The 24,394-nt window shown below is 33.8% G+C and overlaps 1 protein-coding gene across 1 annotated transcript in view; it reads left to right on the top strand.

Moving 5' to 3' along the window:
• Positions 1-24,394, top strand: part of TMEM232 (transmembrane protein 232) — a 229,344-nt gene that overhangs the window by 30,342 nt on the left and 174,608 nt on the right. The window contains 2 exon segments of the mRNA XM_024122160.1: positions 2,407-2,530; positions 3,508-3,760. Of these exon segments, the coding sequence (XP_023977928.1) occupies positions 2,407-2,530; positions 3,508-3,760 (377 nt within the window).

Raw genomic sequence — 24,394 nt, 5'->3', positions numbered from 1 at the left:
TCAAAGGCATTTTCCCTTATAGAAAATTTTGCAGTCAGCAGCATTGGTTGAAACAGTGTTTCTGCTGAAGCATTTTTCTAGCATAGGTGGCTGACACTGATAGAAATTCTTCAATCTGTATTTTAGTAAAAGTGCCCTAGGTTAGCTACAGTTTTCCAGACTTAAAGGGGAACAAAAGAAACAAAAACTTATGACTATGAGGTATATTCATGGTAAAGAAGTTTTGTGAACTCTGAGACTGTCCTCTCCTTTACCTTATCATGAAACCTCTGCGATGAATACTCTGGGGAAGGACTCATCTTTGTTCATCTTGGAAAGCATCTAGACCTTTTCCTTCAATCATCATAGATTAAAAAAAAAAAGTTACTGAACTCGTATCCGTTGACTTTGAAATAATAGTATTTTTGTAATTCAGTTCAGTTCAGCCTTTTGAACCCAGTCATTTTATATAGAGTATTTCATTTAAATCTCATAGTCTCTGAAAAGTAGTTTTGCTATATTTACTTTATAGATGAGTAGTTTAAGATTCAGCTAAGGTATGAACATTGCCCTTTGCCATATATCTAGTTAGTGGCAGAGCTAAGATTCCATCTCTGATTTTTCAACTCTAAATTTCATGCTTGTAAATATGTTTAAATGTATCAGCTAGGCTTTAGTTCTTCAGAATGTAACAGTAACCTGATTGCAGTTGCATACCAAATAGGGCTTTATTTATTGCACATAACAAGCAGTGCATTACTGATGCAGATGCTTAAGGGAATCTTCAAGATCCAGGCTTCTTCTAGCTTCCTTTTACTCCATTCTTAGTAAGTGACTTTTATCCTCATTGTTGCAGGTTGGCTGCTCTACCTTCTGGTATCATGTATGAATTCCAAGCAGCAGGAGGAAAAGGATGAGCAAAGGAGAAAAAAACACCTGTTATTTGAATTTAAAAATAATAGCTTATATGGAAGGCTTTCATAATATACTTTCATTTATATCTCATTGACCAAATCTAAATGTAAGGCCATTCCAAAGGAGTCCAGAGAGTTATTTTTTAAAATTAAGTTTCTTGTGGTATAATTTACATATAATAAAATTCAAACATTTAATGTATACAGATCTATGACCTTTGACAAATGCGTACACCTGTGTAATCACTATCCCAATCCACATGTAGAATGTTTCCATCTTGAGGAAGCAACATTAACTGAGCACTTTGCCATTTTGAACAAAATTGAGGTTTAGTTTCAAAGGAAGGAGACAAATGATATTAGGTGGGCAATAGGCAACATTGTAATACTAAGGTTATATATTAATGTACTTAGATAATGGCTTTGAAAAGCAAAATTGAAAAACAGTAAATACCCATAGGTGGGAGATGACTTCAGTTATTAGTTAACCTAGCTTAAAATATGAACTTGGACAAATCTCCCCGATCTATTTAAGTCTCAATTTTCTAATATTAAAAAAAATTTTTTTTAAAGTTCTTGAATGTGTCAAAAATTGTGGTTCAGATCAAAGGAGGTATCTGTGTGAAAGCACATTGAGATCTGTAAAGCTCCATTCAAATATAAAGAATTGTCTTTATTTCCGTGGTTAGAGGTGTTTCCTTTTGAAAATGATCATGAACTTGACTCACCTGAAATATCACAGTTGTGAAATTCAAATATAATTGTAGAATATATTAACTTTTTAAATGATTAATGGCTTATAAATCAAGGTAATATGTAGCTCTAGGCAGAGGCAATTTTATATTTGCATTATTATTAGCTCTCTTTCAAACTATGTCTCTTTCAATTGGGTAACAATAACATTAAACATATAATTTCCTGAAACTGTTAGAATATATGTACACTTATGGCTAACAAATTCTTATATGATTTCCCAGTTATATAATATTTTGAATCTTGACAGTTTTCCATTTAATGTGAAATACAAATTTTATTCTGAGAAATTGCACTTTTTGTAAAAATCAAATAACACTGAACTTTTAGAGTATTTAGGAAGATCATTTTTTTATTCTCTCTTTTGAGAAGAAAGCACTCTGCTGAAATTCACCCCTTGGAATCAGTTGTAAAAGGTTAAAAATCAAAACCTAATGTGAGATTTGGGGGACACTCTAGAACCAGAGGCTTTGATTGCTTGTTATACAGGATCTGTGAAGAAATGTGATCATTTATAATATTTATTACTCTCAGAGTTTTGTCAGAACACTACTGTGAACTCAACATCTTGCCTGATGTGGCCCTTTCCTATAAGCTTTTATCATAACTAGTGGCAAACAACACTAGTCTCTGTTGAAAATATATGTATCTAGAAATCCAGGATAGTCATTTCTTCTGGCCTATTACCTTTTTCATTAAAAAAATTATTTATTATTATTTTAAACGAAAGTCTTTGTTGTTTTGTTCATAAAATTTCCAGGTTGGATTCAGCACTGGCTTTTTTGGTCCTTGGGGAGGCTGCCAAATTACACATAGCCTGTTTGAAAGCTTTCATGGACCTAATGAGAGATTTTCTTTTAAGCATTATGTCTGTTCAGAATCAAGTAACAGTATATTGTTAATTTAGGTGTGCAAAAAGACCTAAATTGAAACAAATTTTACTTTTGTCACTATTTTAACTGTATATCATATAGGATTTATAATGAACATGACTTTGTAATTATAATTTTAATTAAATGTAAAGGTAAATACATATTTACCATATATCCCAGTATAAATAGATATAGATGTAGTCAGAGATCCAGAAATAGGTTATACTCACATGCAGACATGCACTCACACAAGAGGGATTTTTAATTTTATTAACAAACTTCAGATCATATAGTCATATATGGTTTAGTTTCCTATTTAAAAATTTTTTTGTTGTCATTACATATTATTAAGATTTACATTTTAGTGAGGATGAGATAACCATTTCTCTGTTGTTGAGCTTTGAGCTTATTTCTAATTCACAGTTAATTACATTATTCACAGTTAACTACAAATAATGTTGAACTGGTATTCTCATCCAAAAATCTTTATCTGCATTTATGACTATTTCTTTAGAATAGATTTATAAAATTAAATTACTGAGTGATAGACTATGAACTTTCTTTTAACGTTCTCAGAATGGCTGTCCAGATTCCTCTCCTGAAGACATAATTTTCTTGCTTTCCTGTGAAAAAATGTATGAGTGCACACACAAGAATTGAGCTATATATAAAAAAGATTCTTTTACAATATAAAATGGAAAGTAGTATCTCATTGGGTTAATTTATGTTCCATTGACTACTAAGGAAATTGAAAAGTTGATGTTCTGTATATACTTTTTAGCTATTTTTATTTTTATTCCTTGAACTTGGTTTTATGCAATCTACCCATGGAAAGCTTGTTTTTAATGAGTGAATTTTAGAAATATTAGTTGATTATGGTCTTTTAACAACTCTATAAAATTTGGAGACATTTCTTATAAGTACGGTATATAGTTCTTCATTATGGCAGAGTGTACTTTGATTGTCTAATAGCTATTTTCTCATTTTAGAAAGAAAGCTGCAAGGTCGATGATTTTTCCTGGGCCTGGAGTGTAGTCTACATGTACATAACAATTCTTGCAGAAATCTGCTTGTATGAGGCCAATTCTGATTTGCGAAAAACTGCTTTAATTGGTTTCTGCGACTGTAAAAGTTCACAAAAAGATATTTTACCCACGGACAAATCAGAAGAAATGCCAGAACAGAGGGAAACGAGTATTTTAGGTCTTTTGGAATATTTCTCTTCAAAAATGTCAGATAATTGTAAGTAAATTATTTTTCAACTTGATGAGAAATATTTTTAAGATGTCCCTGTCTGTTTATAATGATAAGGATTTTACAAAAAGTTAACATTTTGAAGTGGGAGGTAATTTTAAATTCACTAGGACTTCCTACAAATTTGGGAAGTCTATTTTATAACATGGAAATTTTTGATCAATAATTTAAAAACAACTGAAATGTAAACTAGAGTTGGTTGATGTATGATTCAAATTATATTCTTTGGAAACAAGAGATGACCTTAGGAAAACTTATGGAATGTATATAAAGTTTGTTTTATTCTTTTCCCCATAAGGCCTTCTCATCCATTGTCTCCATTTTCATCTACTGTTTCTCTTGTTCTCCCCACAACCCAACAGCATTTCTCTTTAATCACTCAGATATTATAGTACATTCTTTACATCTCGCATCTTATACTCCATCAGAATGTACTTGTCTTGTGTCTCAAGACTAAAGGTCATTTTCCTACTATTGTTTATGGGGGGACTATTAGAATAAAATGCTTTTGTTTTGAAAAGGGCACTATAGGGACAATATTAATTCAAACGTGTTCTTTAAGGTTAACTAGAACTCTTCTTTATGAATATCATGTAGTCTATTATATTATTATAGTCTCTTATGTATATGACTCTCACTTCCATTAAGTTATGAGATAATTGAGATTGGAGAATCATATCTGAATTATATTTGTATTAACCCAGTATCTACCATATTATTTAGCACACAGTAGGAGGGCAATAATGATAATGGAGTTATTATGTAGTTAAACAAATCACTGAATTTCAAACATGATAGCAAGATTATTTGAAAGTGTGGAAGGAGGCAAGATATTGCCTTTCCTTAGAACTGTAATTCACTGATTTGGGATAAATTATGCATGAATATAATTTTAAATAGTAAGACTTTAGTAGCAGATATTAATTTCATTCTCAAAAACTTGCTTGCTATTTTAAAATTACTTTCAATATAGTTTTGGTTTAAACAATAGATTGGAACTTATCATTTGAAGTGCAATTTGCTTGACCTTTGCCCACTTTTCAAGAAGATTATGTTTATTTTTTATTAGTGCCAATTTTAAACAGATTTTTAGTCATTAGCAGATAAATTGTATTTCTCCCATGTTTATAGTATTGATAAAGTGAAGAGGTATTTGCTTCTCTTGCTTTTCACACTTTTTAAAGTATTCAGAATGGTCAGAAGTCTTCCTGTATAGCAGCTCAACATATCATTTTTAACCTGCCACTAAACAGATTCATATAAAAATTGGGGGCCTTCAGTTTTTTGGCCTAGCTGTGTAGAATTAGTTCTTTCTGCAAGAAGACAGAAGACTGCTTTCTTCAGTGATGGGTCCAGAAGATTATCCTCCATGTGGAGGATCTTTCCTCCTAGAAGCCTCTTGGCCTCCCTCTGGCCATGACCCCTGAGCTCTGGTAAAACCTCACAATGATAGGGTTTCATGTTTCTGTGGGCACTCGAATATTTATTTCTTCTCAACAGTCTGATTTTTTTTTCCAGCCAGTTGATGATTTCAGTGCATGTATTTGCTCATTGTTGATCTTTCTTTGAAGTTTCTTATCTTCTCCTGAAGACTTTATTTATTTTTTAACATCTTTACTGGAGTATAATTGCTTTACAATGTTGTGTTAGTTTCTGCTGCATAACAAAGTGAATCAGCTATATGTATACATATATCCCCATATTCCCTCCCTCTTGCATCTCCCTCCCACCCTCCCTATCCCATGGATGCTTTCCCTGATGTTTTTCTTATGCTTATACTTGAACTTAGCAATGAAATAGTTAAACAGTATTTTATCTATGTTTTCTCAACCCAAGTGGGAAAATTGATGTTTCTAGCTGTGGAATACGTTTAAAGATTTGATCTTCAGTAAGGAGGAGAGACGTATCAAAGTTGTTTCCTCTACAGTCAAAAGTCAATACATTTTCTTTGACATTAGCTTCTTGTACAAGACATAAATAATGCTAGTGGCATTTGCCTCATTAATAATTCTGAGTATTTTGAAACTCTCAATACTTAAAGCATCATTGTGATTTCTTGTGGGGACAGTCTAAAGTAAGTTGATTATCTGATGATTTGCTAAAGATGTCTCAAGAGTGTGAGAAAATTCTGCAATTTTCTTCATCTCTTTCAGAATCAGAGAAAGTACCTCTACTGGACATAAGCTTTTGGTCTCTTCTTCATGTTCATACAGGATTTTTGGCCTTCCTGTATCAGTCACTACCATGAAAAGCCATTACTTTACATGACTATACACATGCATAGTCAAATATTTCACCAAATGATAGGGCTTAAAATTTTTGTTGATGTGATTCATTATAACTTGATTCTTTGTAGCATCACTGGTTGATTTTCCCACACACAGAAAATGACTTTGTCTGGGTTGTCCTGTATGCCTGATCATTGATAATGATCACCACTTCTATCAGACCACTGAAAATAGATGGCTTCAAAAGTAGTGTCATCTGTGCAGGCCTTGTCAACGTGATTACTGGAGAGGATAGGTCCATCTTTTTGGAAAGTGACACAAAGAACCTGGAGTGCTTCTTTATTTAATTGAAAATAATTTTTTTTCCTCATAATTTTACCCTTCAAGTAAGTAAATTTTTCATTTAGACTGAAAGAACCAATTCTGGAGTCACACAGATTTGTATTTTGTATCTCAAAATCCTAGGTCAAATTATTTAATCTTGCTGACTTGATTTCTTTACCTGATAATTAAGATAAAAATACTATTCATATCATGGGACTTTTTGTGAGAAAAAACTATGGAAACATACACACTTGACATAGTGCCTCATGAATAGTAAAGGTCCAATAAATATTAATAGATGTTATGGTTGCTAATGTAATTAATATTGTTATAATGAGAGAGACCTCAGTGAGGAAGGGTTTTTTTCTAACACTTATACCTATGTACACTTTGTATCCTGGGGAATCCTATTTTATTTACATATAAACATATAAATGAAAAACTGAAAAACAAGAATGGTAACAATAGCCTTTACATGAATGAATCAAGCAGTGTTCTTACAGACCATTTTTATATAAAGCCCTTAATATAAAGAAACTCTTAAATCATAGTTTTGTGAAGGCAATGTTATAGGAAACTAAAGTAATAACTTCCATGAAGATAATTTCCTGGTGATCGTATTTGATGTAGGAGCGGAACCTGAACCATTTAGATGAATAGATGGCTACTTAGCATGTACCTTTTTCATTCTAAGGTTTTTGGTCAGACACACTTTTCATAGAGTCAAATGTCTGTTAATTCTAGAGCACTCTGGCCACTGACGGAAGTGTTGAGTTTGGTGTTTTGGGTTGAATAGGAATTTCTATATATGCTTATAAATACCAACTATGCATTTAAGATCTGGTTGAAACTCAAAGTGTCTGACCTGTAGCATTACCTTCGTGGAGGACCATCCTGTGCACTTACTGCTATGGACTGAACTCTGCCCCCTCAAGCCTCAAAATTCATGTTTGAAACCATAACCCCCAAATGTAACTGTATTTGGAGGCAGAGCCTACAAGGAGGTAATTAAATGAGGTCATGACGGTGGGGCCCTGATATGATGGAATTAGTGTCCTTGTAAGAAAGACATCAGAGAGCTCACTCTCCACTGTGTAGGGCACAGTGAGAAGGCAGCCATCCCAAAGCCAGGAAGAGAGCCCTCACCATATACACAATCAGACGGCACCTTAATCTTAGACATCCCAGCCTCCAAAACAGTGAGAAAATAAATCTCTGTTGTTTAAGACCTCCAGTCTATGGTACTTCGTTATGGCAGCCCGAGCTGACTAATACACCTCTCAGTGGTGTTGAGCTGTAGGCAGGTTTGAATATACTCAGGTGCCTAAGTAAGTTGTTATCGGAAAAAAGGCTTTGCAGCATATACCTAGAAAAGACAATTTTGAACTGGAAAACTATGAGGGAAGGTGATAAAAATTAATTAAACACACAGAGTTTTTGCCTGATCCCTGTTGACATTATGATTTTGAGACACATTTTGTCCTGATGGGTAACAGAGGATAATAATAATATTAACACTATGTGTCAGGCACTATTCTAGGCATGTAACATGCATCACCTAGCTTATTAATCGTTACAAGACTACATTGTAGATATTCATATTATCTCCATTTGATAGATGAGAAAACTGAGGCACTAAGCATTTATTTGTCCAAGGAGATTGAGTTAGTAAGTGGTACGTGAGACTTAACATAGGCAGTTTGGCTTCAGAGTCTGCACTAATAACTAGCTCATTGTGCTGTGCTAACTAGGTTATTTGACCTTTTGAGTGAAACTTAAAAAAACGCTGTCCATTTGCATGTTGAAGAATATGAAAAAATATGACTGAGAAATTCTCTCTGACAGTCTTTGTCCTACAGCGATTCTTATAAAAGCATTTTAGACTTTGTATTACGTGGGTCTTTATTTCCAACATAAATTCCTGGGACTTGTTCTAGAACTTTGGATCGAAAATCCTAAAAGTGGAGTCCAGGAATCTGTATTATTAAACCACTTCTGACACTATATTTTGAAAAAACATAGCCTATAAATTTCGCTGTAAACAAGGTGGTCAAATGTTGTCCTCATCAGAGGAAAAGGCTTTTCCTACTTGTTACAAACCTTTATGCATCCAGCCAGTTAGTCCTTACAGCAGATGAGATATATATATATCATTACAAAGAGGGAAACCCAGCTTTGTGTTGTACACTATATTTGAAGTGCTATCTTCTATGTTCCTACTTTGGTTTTCATAGTGATAAAACAATAGTTTTTAGCGAGACTTAACTATCTGAAATCTGTGCTGTGAAAATAAAACTTGAAAATGGTCTATTTGGTGAGAAACCAGCAGACACTGATTTAGTGTGTCTCATATAAGAAATAGACAATGAATGGCAGAACCAAAAGTATCACAGAATAGTAAAAATCTTGTCAGTCATGTAGTTCTCATCCAGTGCACAAATCTCTTCTAGACCATTTGCAAATAGCACACAGCCAGCAGAGATATGGAACTCCCTATTTCCCAAAGCAGGTCATTCCACTTTCGAACACTGTGAAAGATTCTTCCTTATATTGTAGTGAAATCTGTCTTCCACATTTTCCAAACTTTTGCTTGAATTTTGCCTCGCAGAAGCAATCACAAAAAGTCTATTCCATTTCCCACATGCAAGCCCTTCAGATATTTGAAGATAATTGCTTTGGTTCTTTTTCTTCACCTCTTCACTCTACCATCATTGCCCATCTCTTTGCTTACTGCCAAGTTCCTATGGTAACTTTTTGTAATGAATGAAAAACATATTTTCAATATGGTTTATAGTTAAGTTTGCTAGAAGGTTGTAGTGTTGTTAAATTTGTTTGAATTTGTAGTAATTTATCCCAGTGTTATAGTATGATGTGAAGACAGGTGGGAGCCAAGTATTTTTCCATTCACTGTTGTCTGTGAATGGAAAAGTAAATATGACATTTTTCCTATCATTTTGTTGAGAATTTTTTTTTTTTTTTTTTTTTTTTTTTTTTGCGGTACGCGGGCCTCTCACTGTTGTGGCCTCTCCCGTTGCGGAGCACAGGCTCCGGACGCGCAGGCTCAGCGGCCATGGCTCACGGGCCCAGCCGCTCCGCGGCATGTGGGATCTTCCCAGACCGGGGCACGAACCCGTGTCCCCTGCATTGGCAGGCGGACTCTCAACCACTGCGCCACCAGGGAAGCCTGAGAATTATTTTCTTAAGCTGGTTCTACAGTGACGGTAGTGAATGAAATAACGTGTCATGGTTGTAAAATTACCTTGTATGTTTCATTTTGATTCATTTTAACTTAGGAAAAAACATTAGCACAGAGTAATAGTTCCTTTTTCAAAAGTAAATGAAAGTTAATTGGAATCTTAGAACCAATTGAAACTTTTAATGATACTCTATTAAATCTTCAGTATACCTCTTACCTTGGTGAAGGTTATTCATAAAATATTCAGTAATAAGGTTTTGTTTTTATACATGGAAAGTATTTAACTCCTTTAATAATCCATGTACACGTTAGCCATAGAATTCAGGCAGTCCTTATGATTCACAATTCTGTGTGTTGATAAATCTAAAAGTATAGTACTGATTATATTATATACACGTAAGGCCGTTAAACAAATGTATCTTATCTATTTGTCTTTTTCTTCTTTTTAAATTTATTTTATTTTATTGTGGGGAAAGCACTTAACATGAGACCTATCTTCTTAAAATTTTACGTGTACAGTGTTATTGTTGACTATAGGTACACTGCTGTACACCAGATCTCTGGAGCTTATTCACCTTGCTTGACTGAAACTTTATGCCTGTTGATTGGTAACTCCCCATTTCTCCTTTTCCTTGCCTCCTGGAAACCACAATTTCACTCTTTGATTTTATGAATATGACTGTTTTAGGTACCTCATGTAAGTGAAATCATGCAGTATTTGTCTTTCTGTGACTGACCTACTTTGCTTCGCATAATGTCCCCGAGGTTCATATGCATTGTTACATATGGCAAAACTTCCATCACTTTTAAGGCTGAAGAGTATTCCATTGCAGGAATATACCACATTTTCTTTGTTCACTCATCTCTTGATGGACATTTAGGTTGTTTCTATCTCTTGGTTATTGTGAGCAGTGCTGCACTGAACATAAGAGCTAATATTGCTTTGAAATCCTTCCCTTTGGATATATAGCCACACGTGGGATTGCTGGATCACATGGTAATTCTATTTTTATCTTTTTGAGGAACTTTCAAACTGTTTTACATAGTACCTGCACCATGTTGCATTTCCACCAGCAATGTGCAAGGTTTCCAGTTTCTCACCATCTTAGTGAATACTTGCTGTATTTATTTTTTTGGATAATGGCCATCCTGACAGGTGTGAGGTAATATCTCATTGTGGTTTTGATTTGCATTTCCTTGATGATTCCTGACATTGAACATTTTTTTCATTTACCTGTTGACCGTTTGTACATCTATTCAAGTCCTTTGTTCATGCATTGTTTTACTGACCTTGGTGAGCATCTTTATGAAAGTTATTCTCAGTTCTCTGTCAGGTAAATCATATAGTGCTGTCTCATTAGTGTTTGTTTCTGGAGATTTTTCTTGATCTTTTGTTTGGAACATCTTTGCCTGATTGTTCAGTGAAGAGATATATTACCAAGAATTCCTGTTTTCCTTTGACTCTTAATGCAGTGTTGACTGTCTGTATGTGATCAACATAGTTATTAATTTCATTATCATGTAAAAATTATCGGAAATTCTGCAAGTCTTTCAAATGAAATTATATTTTTCTAAAATGTAGTGATGTTCAGGCACTTAAGAAAGGTTGTTATGCAACTTAATGAGAATATCCACTAAATGTAGCTTTTGATATCAATTCATTTGGTAAAGATTTGTATTTTTAGGAAGGTTTAGGCTGCAAATCACAGAAGACCCAAATCAAGATGGCTTTTAAATATCTTTGTTTTATTCTTCTGGAGAGTTGTAAATGTTACATAACTTCCTCCAGGGTGCCATGCCTCATCAGTCTATAGATTTCAGGTTTATTTACAGCAATCCTTTAACCAGGGCTGTCCTAAGAACACTCTAGATAAAGTCTCTTCCTCCTAGTAAATGTAACTAGTCTATTTATCTGAAGATCCCATTGACAAAGAGGTTAACCTGGGTCACATGCCGTATTTTTTCTCCCAAAGATGCCTTCCAGTAAAGGGGGTGAGTGGATCATAAGCCACCTGTTCAACTCATACTTCCTTACAAGGGATACAGGGTTTAGGGTTGGTTAATTTAGTGGCTCATAAACAACACTGAAGGCCCAGGTTCTTTCCAACTTTCTTTTGTACCTCTCTAATTTACCAAATTGTAGCTTTTATTTTAAATAATAGTTATATAGTTCTTTGTTAGGAGTAGATTTGGCTACATGTAATAAAAAATACATTAGATAAAACAAAATAAAATTTTACTTCTCTCCTACATAAAACAAATCCAGAAATAGTCTAAGGATGATTTGAGGGGTTAAGAAGTTCTCAGGCAGGTTCACTTTTTTCTGCTGAGTATGTAGAAGGGAAGAATAATAATATCCATTTTCTACTAAGTCTTCTTAATACAAAGTATCATGTAGCTTTCCTGCTGTAAACTTATTGGCTATAACCAAATGGCCACACAAGGGGGAGTTTTGGTTTGTTTTTAGCTAACTGTCAATGAGCCAAGCTCAAAATAGTGATTCATATTACTAAGGAAGAAGGGGAGAGTGGATAGTGTGAAGAAACCTGCAATCTGAGCAAAGCTTATTTTACCAAATTTCATTCTCTTTAGGTCAGGGAATATATGTATTTTAGTCTTTAGTGCATCATTAAATTACCTAACACATTGCCTTGCTCAGAGTAAGCACTCAGTAAGCAAGTGCTGAATACATCAATGGATGAAGGAAAGGAAATGGACACTCTAATAAGATTTTATTATGAGATGACATTTTCAATTCAAAATTGTTATTAAACACCATCGTTATACATTGTATATGTAAGTGCTTCATTTATTCTCATTATTTAAAAAGACGTATTCTACACCAGTTCTTTTCACTCCAGAAGAGAGAAGTTGTCCATTTGTTTACTCATTAAAATGGGAGTATGAACATTCTTTATGTGCATCATTCTATATTAATGACTCATGGACTACCACAGACATTTAAAAACAACTTTGGATAAACATGGGTATGATTTGGTTAGGAAAAGTAGGACTCAATCTATAGTTTGAAGAATCTATTTTGCTTAAGTCAGAATTTGGAGAAAGGAAGAAGATGGAGGTGGGAAGTAAGGATGGTGGTGCTAAATAAGCATCACAAGTTAATAGGCGATTATGGAACTCAGCCTGTCTGATGGATCTTTGGTTCTGGAATCTAAAGTTTGATATATACAATATGAAATACCTTGGATTTCAAGATGAATCTGTATTTCTTTCTAAACATTGGAAGCTTTAATAACACTTGACAGAAATTTCATGTGGGGAAAATTCATTTGGACATCAGAGTAGCCTAGCTAAGTAAACATATTCTCTTATTTTGGACTTTTGGAATTCTCTTAGTTAACTGAAGGCAGGGCTTGTTGTGATAATTATAGATTCCTACCTCAAAAATGTCTTCTACATCTATGACTCTATTTCTGTTTTGTAAATAAGTTCATTTGCACCATATTTTAAGATTCCACGTATGAGCAGTATCATAGGTTATTTGTCTTTCTCTGTCTGACTTGCTTCACTCAGTATGACAATCTCTAGGTCCCTTCATGTTGCTGCAAATGACATTATTTCATTCTTTTTTATGGCTGAGTAATAATCCATCGTATATATGTACCACATCTTCTTTATTCATTCCTCTGTCGATGGACATTTAAGTTACTTCCATGTCCTGGCTATTGTAAATAGTGCTGCAATGAACATTGGGGTACATGTATCTTTTTGAATTATGGTTTTCTCCAAATATATGCCCAGGAATGGGATTGCAGGATATATAGTAGCTCTATTTTTAGTTTTTTAGGGAACCTCCATACTGTTCTCCATAATGGTTGTACCAATTTACATTTCCACCAACAGTGTAGGAGGGTTTATTTTTCTCCACACCCTCTCCAGCATTTATTTTTAGTAGATATTTTTGATGATGGACATTCTGACTGGTGTGAGATGATATTTCATTGTAGTTTTATTCGCATTTCTCCAATAATTAGTGATGGTGAGCATCTTTTCATGGGCCTCTTGGCCATCTGTCTTCTTTGGAGAACTGTCTGTTTAGATCTTCCTCCCATTTTTTGATTGGGTTGTTTGTTTTTTTGATAATGAGCTGCATGTACTGTTTGCATATCTTGGAGATTAATCCCTTGTCAGTCACTTCATTTGCAAATATTTTCTCATATTCTGTGGGTTGTCTTTTCATTTTGTTTATGGTTTCTTTTGCTGTGCAAAAGCTTTCACGTTTAATTAGGTCCAATTTGTTTATTTTTGCTTTTATTTTCATTACTCAACATTTTAAATCAACTTTACTCCAATAAAAATTTAAAAAAAGAAAGGAGATTTTTCAGGAGTTTGGCAAGTACGTTACTAATTAAAGGGATACAATATGTATTTTTTTTTTTTTTTTTTTTTTTTTGTGGTACGCGGGCCTCTCACTGTTGTGGCCTCTCCCGTTGCGGAGCACAGGCTCCAGACACGCAGGCTCAGCGGCCATGGCTCACGCGCCCAGCCGCTCCGCGGCATGTGGGATCTTCCCGGACCGGGTCACGAACCCGTATTCCCTGTATCGGCAGGCGGACTCTCAACCACTGCGCCACCAGGGAAGCCCTACAATATGTATTTTTAAAGCACTGTTGGTTGTGGAAAAACAATATATACTCATTGTAAGAAAATTTTTAAATAAAGAAATGTATCCCCCCCAAAAAGCTATAAAATAAAATTATGCAACAAAAAGCTAAAAAAAAAAAGTCATCAACTTATCTGTAGAAAAATATTCTTTAATTTCCCTATAAGCAGAGATTTATTTAGAGAGAAACCAATGACATTTAATTTGCAGAGCCTTTCACCACATAAGACCCTTCTAAAATCTTAGGAAGGGAAATAGAAATATCTTCTCATGGAAAAAATGTCTTTTTAACCTGAGAAAATAAGATTTTTTAATAGTTTTTGTAAAAGAAGGCTTCGTAATTATATAAGCTTTAGCTCTTATAAAGTCTAATTCTGCCCCACCCACAGGTTGAACTACCTTAGAAACTAGCAACTTATAACCCCGTACATATTAACATTGTTCTTTATATCCAGTAAGCATTCTAAGAAGTTTATGTTATTGAATTAAATTAAATATCTGACAGCCTTTCAGCTAACTGAGAAAAAACTTTCAATGTGCTGAGGATAATTATAGTTAGCCAGAACAGTTGTAACTAGAGTTGAGGAGTAATTTAATAAAGTTATTATTGAAATTATTTCTGAATCATAATGAATATACGTTTCCCTAGGAGGGTATTAATGTGGTTGCTGGACCCAAACCTTGTCATTAAAAATGATTTATTCTGGATACCCTCACAACAGCTTTCAGGGGAAAGTAATAAAATATTAATGCAAAATATCAATATTAATTAAAATACTAATACAAGGAATATTTACTTTTTATACAACTTTTACTTACAGTGACAAATATGAAAGGACTCTTGTCCTGTTGCCACAGTTCAGTGTTCTCTTTACATACCTGAATGCACATACACACTCAAAACATATCTAGCATTAGGTAAATGATTAGAGTGTGCTGGACAAATTAAACTCACAATACTATATTTAGGAAAGTTTTGGGGAGTAGTTTCTATAATTAAAAATGTATTTACTCCTAATTCCCAGACTTGGTGATGAGAGTATTAAAAATAGATCACTTTATCTTATGAATGAAGGTACATGTACCAATCCTAAATAAAATACTAATAGATCAAATTCAGCAGTGTGTTAAAAGAATAATATACCATATTAGTAGTGTTTATTCTAGGAATCCAAGGAGAATACAATATTAGGAAATCTAAATCTCTCATAATTGACTAAGGAAAAAGTAGTTATTCTGAACACATACCAGAATGGAACTGATTAAATTAAAAATTCATGCCTGATTTTTTAAAAAAAGATAAAGCAAAACAGATTAAAACTAGAACTATAAGGGCACTTTCTTAAATTGGTAAGTATTTGTTAAACCAAAATCATCCCTTTAGGTTTTCATTCTTAAGAAACTAAAGGTGATCCTATTTAAGGTAAGTAAAAGGCCACAATTTCTACATTATTTGCTGATAGTTTATCACATTCTGGATGTCCTAGTCAATATGAAAAGACAAGAAAAAGGGAAAAAAAACAGGTATAATATTGAAATAGCATTTGTGGGTGATCTGACTGTCTGTTTTGAATATCCAAGAGTATGAAAATCGTATTAGCACTAATTAAAGTGGTTAGTTACAAGAAACATTATTGTCAATAACTTTCCTACATAACAGCAGTAACTAATAGAAAAAACAATGCACAAAGAACAACTCACTGGCAACAGCATTAAAACAGCAAAATTCCAAGGAATGTGTGCTATATAAAGAACAAAACTCATAAAACTTTATAAAGACATACTCATAAAACTTTCAGGTCTTCAAAGAGGACTTGAAATAAGTGAGTATGAACCTTGGTATTGTAAAGATGTAGATTCTCCCTAAATCTATAAATTAAATGTAATTCCAATAAAATTTCAAAATAATAGAAGTGGCCAGTTAATTCTATAGACAATCTGGAAGAAAATAGTCAAGAAAACAGAAAAAATAATGGGCAGTTTCTTAACCATAAAATAACAATAATTCTATCTGTATTATACTAATAAGATAATCTATTAGCCTATCAGGATTAATAGGTTTTCATAACAGAGTATAAAATATCTATATATCTGTGTTTGTATCTATGAATATGGTGATCACATTTTGCCATATTTTTTGATGTATAAAATGCAGTAGTATACAAGATGTCTTAATTTTATGACTATTTTTGAAAATATTAAGTAGTTTTGTCATAGAAGCATATACTAAAAATGATTTTAAAGTGTCCCTTTATAATTAAACCTATTATTTTGTATATTTAATTAGATTATATTATATGCTGGAATCAATAGGAAATCATAAAAACTGGAGATGTAGTCATATTCTGCTGGAAATTATGACGTACATTAAAAGCAAATAATGGTTCTGCAATTTAGTGAACACTGAAAACTAACAAGCAAACCAAAGAATTCTTTAAAAGATGAATAAATTCTTGAATAATAAACTACAGTACAAAGTATACAGCAAAATGGTCCTGTCAAATGAATTTCAATATCATTCTTATTCTTTGGGAAAAGTATCGTGTTGAATGTTAGCACACAACCAAATTCAGGGGAAAAAAGAGATTCTATTAGGAAGTTGCATTTCAAAAACTTTATATTGACAAAATCGTTTGCAGCCTATGGTACTTACAATGGTTTTAATTTTTATCATCAAATCCCAGAAGATCATTTTTTTCAGAGTTAGGTAAATCATAATTCCAAAATTGGAAAACCCTTCATCTCTGCAACAATCCAAATTGTCTTCATTGCTGACATTCACTGTTTCAGGACCTGGGTCACCAGAGTCACCACATTGTCCTGGTATTATTAAGGACATCTCTAATTCTATTTTAAAAATGATTCTATTACTCTTTTTTGTTTTACTCAACTCTGACATTTAACACACTCCAACTTTAGTAGTATTTTAGGTCTCATCCTTTATAACTCTCACTTAAAATATGGAGGTAGCATTTATTTTTCTCACTCATCCTCCTTCAAATGCGTTATTGATTGACACATCTAAGGGTAGAAGTTTGCTGGTTAGTTTGGTGGGTAGTAATTATCTTCTTAACAATTCCTATCATATGATGCAAGCTTTCTTTAATAGCCGGATGCTTGGACAACAATTGTGTCATCATAATTTCATTCCTTCCTCATTCATCCAATGTTTGCATTAGACTTGGGTAAACAGATATCACTTATCAGGATGTAAACTATTTATGGTTTTATCATCTTGCTTAATGAGGAACAGAGAGACTTTTATTGCTCAAAGATGTCATCAAGATCCTGTCTCTTTACATCTTTATATCTGACAGCTCAGGATGTTGGATTTTCATTCCTGTGCTTGTTGCCTCATTATTAAAAGATGACTTTTGGGCTCCAGACATCACAGACCCATATAGAATTGCAAGGCAAGAAGAAAGAGAAGGGGTGATACTGACTCTCTTCTAGAGTCTATCTACATTATTATAAACAATTTCCCAGAAGGACTTCAGAAGACTAGCCCGTGTGTGAAATTGTCAGGACTGGATATACTGGTCACCACTAGCTACAAGGAAGGCTGGAGAAGTAAATGTCTGGTGGAGAGGGAGGCATTTATGATAGCCCATGAGAATTCATTCCTAGGATCTGGGTACAAAATAGGATTGTATTTTCAAGGAAGGGGCAGGGTATGGCAGGTAGGTAGGCAACTATCTTTCTTTTGACTTTCTTTTAGGAAATAGAAAAGATGACAAGTTTGTGCCATCAGCACAGCATACTAACACAACTTAGTAATGCATTTTATCATCTGTAAGTTTTAATAGTCACAGTGTTAGCAATTTGAATAGTTGTAGTATCTACTCACTTTAAGTTTATCATCTTGTTTGATAACATATCCAATGTCAGAAGGGCTTTGTATTTGCTTGATATGTATGAAAGTTGAAGATTAGATTGTTTCACATCATTGGTCAAAAACCTGTAAAATATATTATTTTCATATTCACCTGGTATCTTTCATGCTATTTTTGTTTTGACCTAAATATGTAGTACATGTATTCTTAATAAACATGAAACCCCTTTCTTTATGTTGATTCTCTAAAATGACTGATAACTTCTGTCCTTGTTATCATTTAAAACTGGTGAGTTGTCTTTTTTTTGGGGGGGTGGTACTGCATTACTTTAGTTACATGTCTCTAATACCATATTTTCAATTTCTCTTTTTATGATAACTTTACAATTTTACCATTGAGATTGTTTTGCTTTTTCATTTGCTCCAAATTCTTATTTTCTTGGTTGGTTTTTGGAAAAAATATCACTCAGAAGCTCAATAACTGCATCCTTTGGCGGAATGGTATAACGTTAGACTTGATCCTAATGCTTCTGAGCCTTGGACAATAGTAGTGATAAATCTAAATCTAAAAATGTATGAGGAGTAACATAAATTCTACTTCTACCTATGTGGCTCATGACTTCTTATTTTTGCTAACCAGGTCTACCAATAAGATGTGAGAGTCTTTCCTTGTTGGACAGTTTTGTGTTGCTGTGCTCTATCTTTAATGGAATCATTGCTAAGCATCTCTGGCTTTTGGCTATCTGTGTCTGATTCATATCAAGAATGTTTTGGATGTAAAAAAATCTTGGTATACATTTGGGTAAGAGTGTGTGTGTGTGTAAATATGTCTATGCTGACATTTATTTTTTTTTACCATTTGCAATGCCATATCTTATTTTGTTTTTTTAATTAAAAAAATTTTTTAATTTTATATTGAAGGATAGTTGGTTAACAGTGTTGTGATAGTTTCAGGTATACAGCAAAGTGATTCAGTTATACATAAAACTTTTTAATGGCTGAGTAATATTCCATTGTATACATTTACCACATCTTCTTTATCCATTAACCTGTCGATGGACATTTAGGTTGCTTCCATATCTTGGCTATTATAAACAAAGCTGCAGTGACTATTAGGGTGCATGTATCCTTTTGAACCATGTCTTTCCTCTGGATATATGCCCAGGAGTGGGTTTGTTGGATCATATGATAGCTCTATTTTTAGTTTCTTAAGGAACCTCCATACTGTTCTCCATAGTGGCTGTACCATGCTGACATTTGCTAAGGTGGGAAAGAATGGATTATCAACAAATTATGTTTTGATAAATAATTTACAGTTGGCTTTTTAAAAGTTAGTTAAGTACCATACACCATAACCACACATAAGTTCAAAAAATAATTTTCACATGAATTAAAACCTTTAAAATAACTAGAAGAAAATATAGCATAGTCCTTTTATAACTTTAAAGCAGGAAAATGTTACATAAACAACAGAAAAATCATACAAGTCATGATTGGAAGATAATTACATAAAAATGTACAACATATGTGCAGAAAAATGAGAAAAAGTTAAAAATCCAAGTAAAAGTTTGGAAACATTTTATATATATACATATATGAAATAGAGATAATAAAAAGAAATATCACTTATTATTGTTGCCATCCTCGGTTTTCAGTGGTTTCAGAACTTGTTAGATGGCCGCAGTTGGACCAACACTAAATCTGAACTTGACTGTATTTCTTTCTCTTCACTGACCACCTTCCCTTGTGATTAGCCTGTAAATCCGTAGTCTGGAACATCAAACATAGTTTCCTAAAGCTAGAAAAGTTCTCTGGGAAAATGTCTGTACTGTCCAGTCTGAAATCATTTGGTCAAATCTCTAGGATGCAGCAGGATACTTTCCTCTTTCTTTTTTTACATTAATACTTCATGGTGGGAGTGAGTAGGGTTTAGAACTGGGCATGCTGCCAGGAAATTGGCCCTGAGCCTGGGACCTCAGAGACTGCACAGAATGGGGTGAGGAACTGCTGCGGGCACTCTTTCTTCCTTTCCATTTACTACAGCCATTGGCCGAGCTGCTGCAGAAGAGGAAATAGTTTCTGCCCAAAATGAGTGAGAAGGACTGGAAGTTTGAAATATGAGGTACAGGACAAAGGGTGCCTGTGGTCAAATATTCCGAGGCTGCCCACTTGTACTTCCATTTTGCAAACCTCAGATAGGAGCTATATTTTGTGATCTAAGATTATACCCAATAAACATGGAGAAAACTAACCATTTTCTTCCTTATCAACACTGCCTCCTACAATCAAAGCTTAATCTGTAGAGACCATAGAAAATAGTTATTAATTGTGGAGGTGAGACCTCAACCTCTAAATTTACATGAGAATCTTCATAAAACCCCAAATAAACAGGATAAAGCATTATCATAATTTTTGAAAGTTAAAAAGTATTGCTACTCTTCTCAGGAAGTTTTGCTTTCATTGCTACAAATGAATCTTCATTTAGTTCTGTATATGTTTAAACTAAAAGATTCCTACTGTCACATTCTCTTTATTCCCTGGTATGGTTGCTGCTGTGCCTTTTGATTGTGACAGGCTAAAACACAAGCTGGACTTTGCAGTCAAAAGCCTTTGACCATGTAGAAATCTTTTCCTATCCAAATAAAGGTGCTAAGAAGCTCATGGAAACATCCTTCACATTTTTTAATCATAAATACAAAGATGTATCCAGTTTGATCCAGTGGTCTAAAATCCATCTGTAGCTGAACATAGTGGCAAAAGACGCACGAGCTAGAAATCCTGCAGTATTTCCAAAAATGTTCATGGTGCTGAAGTATATTCTAAAGCAGCGTCCTAAAAATCAATTTTTGTAATAATATATCTTAGCAGAGGAGAAAGAAATAAGATTTTGGCTGCCTATCCAAATTAATTAAGAAGGAAATGTACATATATTCACAAAAATAACTTACTAGGTACTTGTAACTTCCTTTGTTATACAAGTCAGAATTACATTAAGATCCTCTAGACTGCTTCAGATTGATTTTTTTTCTGTCATTTAATCTGGTCCAGAAATGAATACTAATTCTCTAGAGTCACTTTCTTCTTCACCTCTCACATCCATCAAGAGTAACCTGATAATATGTTCATGGGTACAGAAATCTCTGATTTAGTCTGACACATTATTTCTGTGTTTGGTCCAGGTGTTTCTTAAGGTTTGGGGTGAATAGTTATTTCATTAAAGATACCTGAAGTAGCTACTTACTGGAAGGAATAATAGAAGGTCCCCATAAGGGGTGAAGGGTGAGAGATTTAGGTAAGAAGAGGAGGGAAAACAGCACCAAAATTGTTCAGTTGTAGATGAATAAATGTTCACTGGACTGGACTTGGTGTCAGAAATTTGGGGTGACTCAGCTTAGTTGTCAAGTTCTGGATGACGTTAGGCAACTTGATTTATGTCTCAGAATTTTAGTTTCCTCAAGATTATGGATTCTAAAAGAGTTTTTGCATGTAATATGCTTATAAACATTGTCTTTATTGCTTTCTTAATTTCCAAAAAGGTCTTTGTTATTTTCTTTTTCTTGTTTTGTTGCCTTCAGATACAAAAATCTATGATACAAAAATCTGTGAGGATTAACTACTTCCATAGAGATAGTCCATATATCTCGGTGGTATTAATGTAGTTTAATGAAATTTAAAATGATTCCAAGAATCGGAAGTCTGATATTTCTTTATTTCTATGAATAATTGATGTTCTTGGAAAGCAGATAAATTACTTTCTCCTTTGGTTCCCAGTTGTAACTCCAGCAGATAATTATTTTTAATTAACAGATTTCCATAATTGACTATGGAAAAAGATCATAAAATTTAAGCAAGACAGGTTCTAATAAGTTCCTTAAATATTTGTCAACATTTTGGCATCCTACTTGCCATTACATTTCAATTAACTGTCATACGTTAATAAAAGAATCAGCTGACTTTTGCTTTTGCTTTATGTTTTCTATCATACCTGCAACAGAAAAGGGCATATTAGTAATACTTTGGTTCTCTTTGCTTTATTCTGGTGGATATTTGTTTAAAATGTATAATGAGCAAATATGATTATACAAAATAACTCTCTGATCAATACTTATTATAAACTGGTTTTCCCATTTATTACTTGAGGGACTTGTGGTAGATGTGCTGCAGAACATGCACAATTAAATACATTCTAACTTTCTATTATTCCATGTTGTATTACAGCCTCTGTGCTTATAGGTCACTTACACATTTTTTAAAATATTTTATATTGGAGTATAGTTGATTAAAATTGTTGTATTACTTTCAGGTGTACAGCAAAGTGATTCAATTATACATATACATTTATCTATTCTTTTTAAAGTTCTTTTCCCATTTAGGTTATTACAGAATACTGAGCAGAGTTCCCTGTGCTATACAGTAGGTCTTTGTTGATTATCTGTTTAAATATAGCAGTGTGTACATGTCAGTTCCAAACTCCCAATCCACCCCTCCACTCTGCTCTTCCCCCGGTAACCATAAGTTCATTCTGTGAGTCTGTTTCTGTTTTGTAAATGAGTTCATTTGTGTCATTTTTTTTAGATTACACATATAAGTGATATCATATGGTATTTGTCTTTCTCTCTTACTTCACTTAGTATGATAATCTCCAGGTCTATCCATGTTACTGCCAATGGCATTATATCATTCTTTTTAATGGCTGAGTAATATTCTGTTGTATATATGTACCACATCTTCTTTATTCATTCATCTGTTGATGGACATTTAGGTTGCTTCCATGTCTTGGCTATTGTAAACAGTTCTGTAATGAACATTGAGGTGCATGTATCCTTTCAAACCATATTTTTCTATAGATATGTGACCAGGAATGGGATTGCAGGATCATATGGTAGCTCTATTTTTTTTTTTTTTTTTTTTGTGGTACGCGGGCCTCCCTCTGCTGCGGCCTCTCCCGTTGCGGAGCACAGGCTCCGGACGCGCAGGCTCAGCGGCCATGGCTCACGGGCCCAGCTGCTCCGCGGCATGTGGGATCCTCCCAGACCGGGGCGCGAACCCGGTTCCCCTGCATTGGCAGGCGGACGCGCAACCACTGCGCCACCAGGGAAGCCCGGTAGCTCTATTTTTAATTTTAGTTTTTTAGATTACAAGAGTTGTTTATATATTTTGGAGATTAATCCCTTGTCAGTTGCATCATTTGCAAATATTTTCTCCCATTCTGTGGGTTGTCTTGTCATTTTGTTTATGGTTTCCTTTGCTGTGCAAATGCTTTTGAGTTTAATCAGATCCCATTTGTTTATGTTTCTTTTTATTTCCATTACTCTGGAAGACGGATTGAAAAAGATAACTGCTGCAATTTATGTCAAAGAGTGTTCTGCCTATATTTTCCTCTAAGAGTTTTAAAGTATCCGGTCTTACATTTAGGTCTTTAACCACTTTGAGTTTATTTTTGTGTATGGTGTTAAAGGATGTTTTAATTTTACTTTTTAAAAATGTAGCTGTCCAGTTTTCCCAGCATCATTTATTGAAGAGACTGTCTTTACTCCATTTTATATTTTTGCCTCCTTTGTTGTAGATTAATTGACCATAGGTGCATGAGTTTATTTCTGGGCTTTCTATCCTCTTCCATTGATCTATATTTCTGTTTTTGTTCCAGTACCATACTGTTTTGATGACTGTAGCTTTGTAGTATAGTCTGAAGTCAGGGAGCCTAATTCCTCCAGCTCCATTTTTCTTTCTCGAGATTGCTTTGGCTATTCAGGGGTTTTTTTTTGTCTCCATAAATTAAAAATTTTTTTGTTCTACTTCTGTGAAAAATGCCATTGGTAATTTGATAGGGATTGTACTGAATCTGTAGATTGCCTTTGGTAGTATAGTCATTTTGACAGCATTGATTCTTCTAATCCAAGAACATGGTATATCTTCTCATCTGTATTATCTTCAGTTTCTTTTATCAGTGTCTTATAGTTTTCGTAGTACAGGTCTTTTGTCTCCTTAGGTAGGTTTATTCCTAGGTATTTTATTTTTTCTGATGTGATTGTTTCTCTAATTTCTAAATGGGATTGTTTCTTTAATTTTGCTTTCTGATTTCATTGTTAGTGTATAGAAATGTACTGTGTATTAATTCTGTGTATTAATATTGTATCCTGCAACTTTACTGAATTCATCAATAAGCTCTAGTATCAATAGATTACTGATAGCATCTTTAGGATTTTCTTTATATAGTATCATGTCATTTGAAGACAGTTTTACTTCTTCTTTTCCAATTTGTATCCCTGTTATTTCTTTTTCTTCTCTGATTGCTGTGGGTAGGACTTCCAACTATGTTACATAAAAGTGGTGAGAGTGGGCATCCTTGTATTGTTCCTGATCTTAGAGAGAAGGCTTTCAGCTTTTCACCATTAAGATGATATTAGCTGTGCATTTG

Source organism: Physeter macrocephalus, chromosome 8 (genome assembly GCF_002837175.3).
Source record: "Physeter macrocephalus isolate SW-GA chromosome 8, ASM283717v5, whole genome shotgun sequence".
NCBI classification, from domain to species: Eukaryota; Metazoa; Chordata; class Mammalia; order Artiodactyla; family Physeteridae; genus Physeter; species Physeter macrocephalus.
This window is presented reverse-complemented; position numbering and strand designations above follow the sequence as displayed.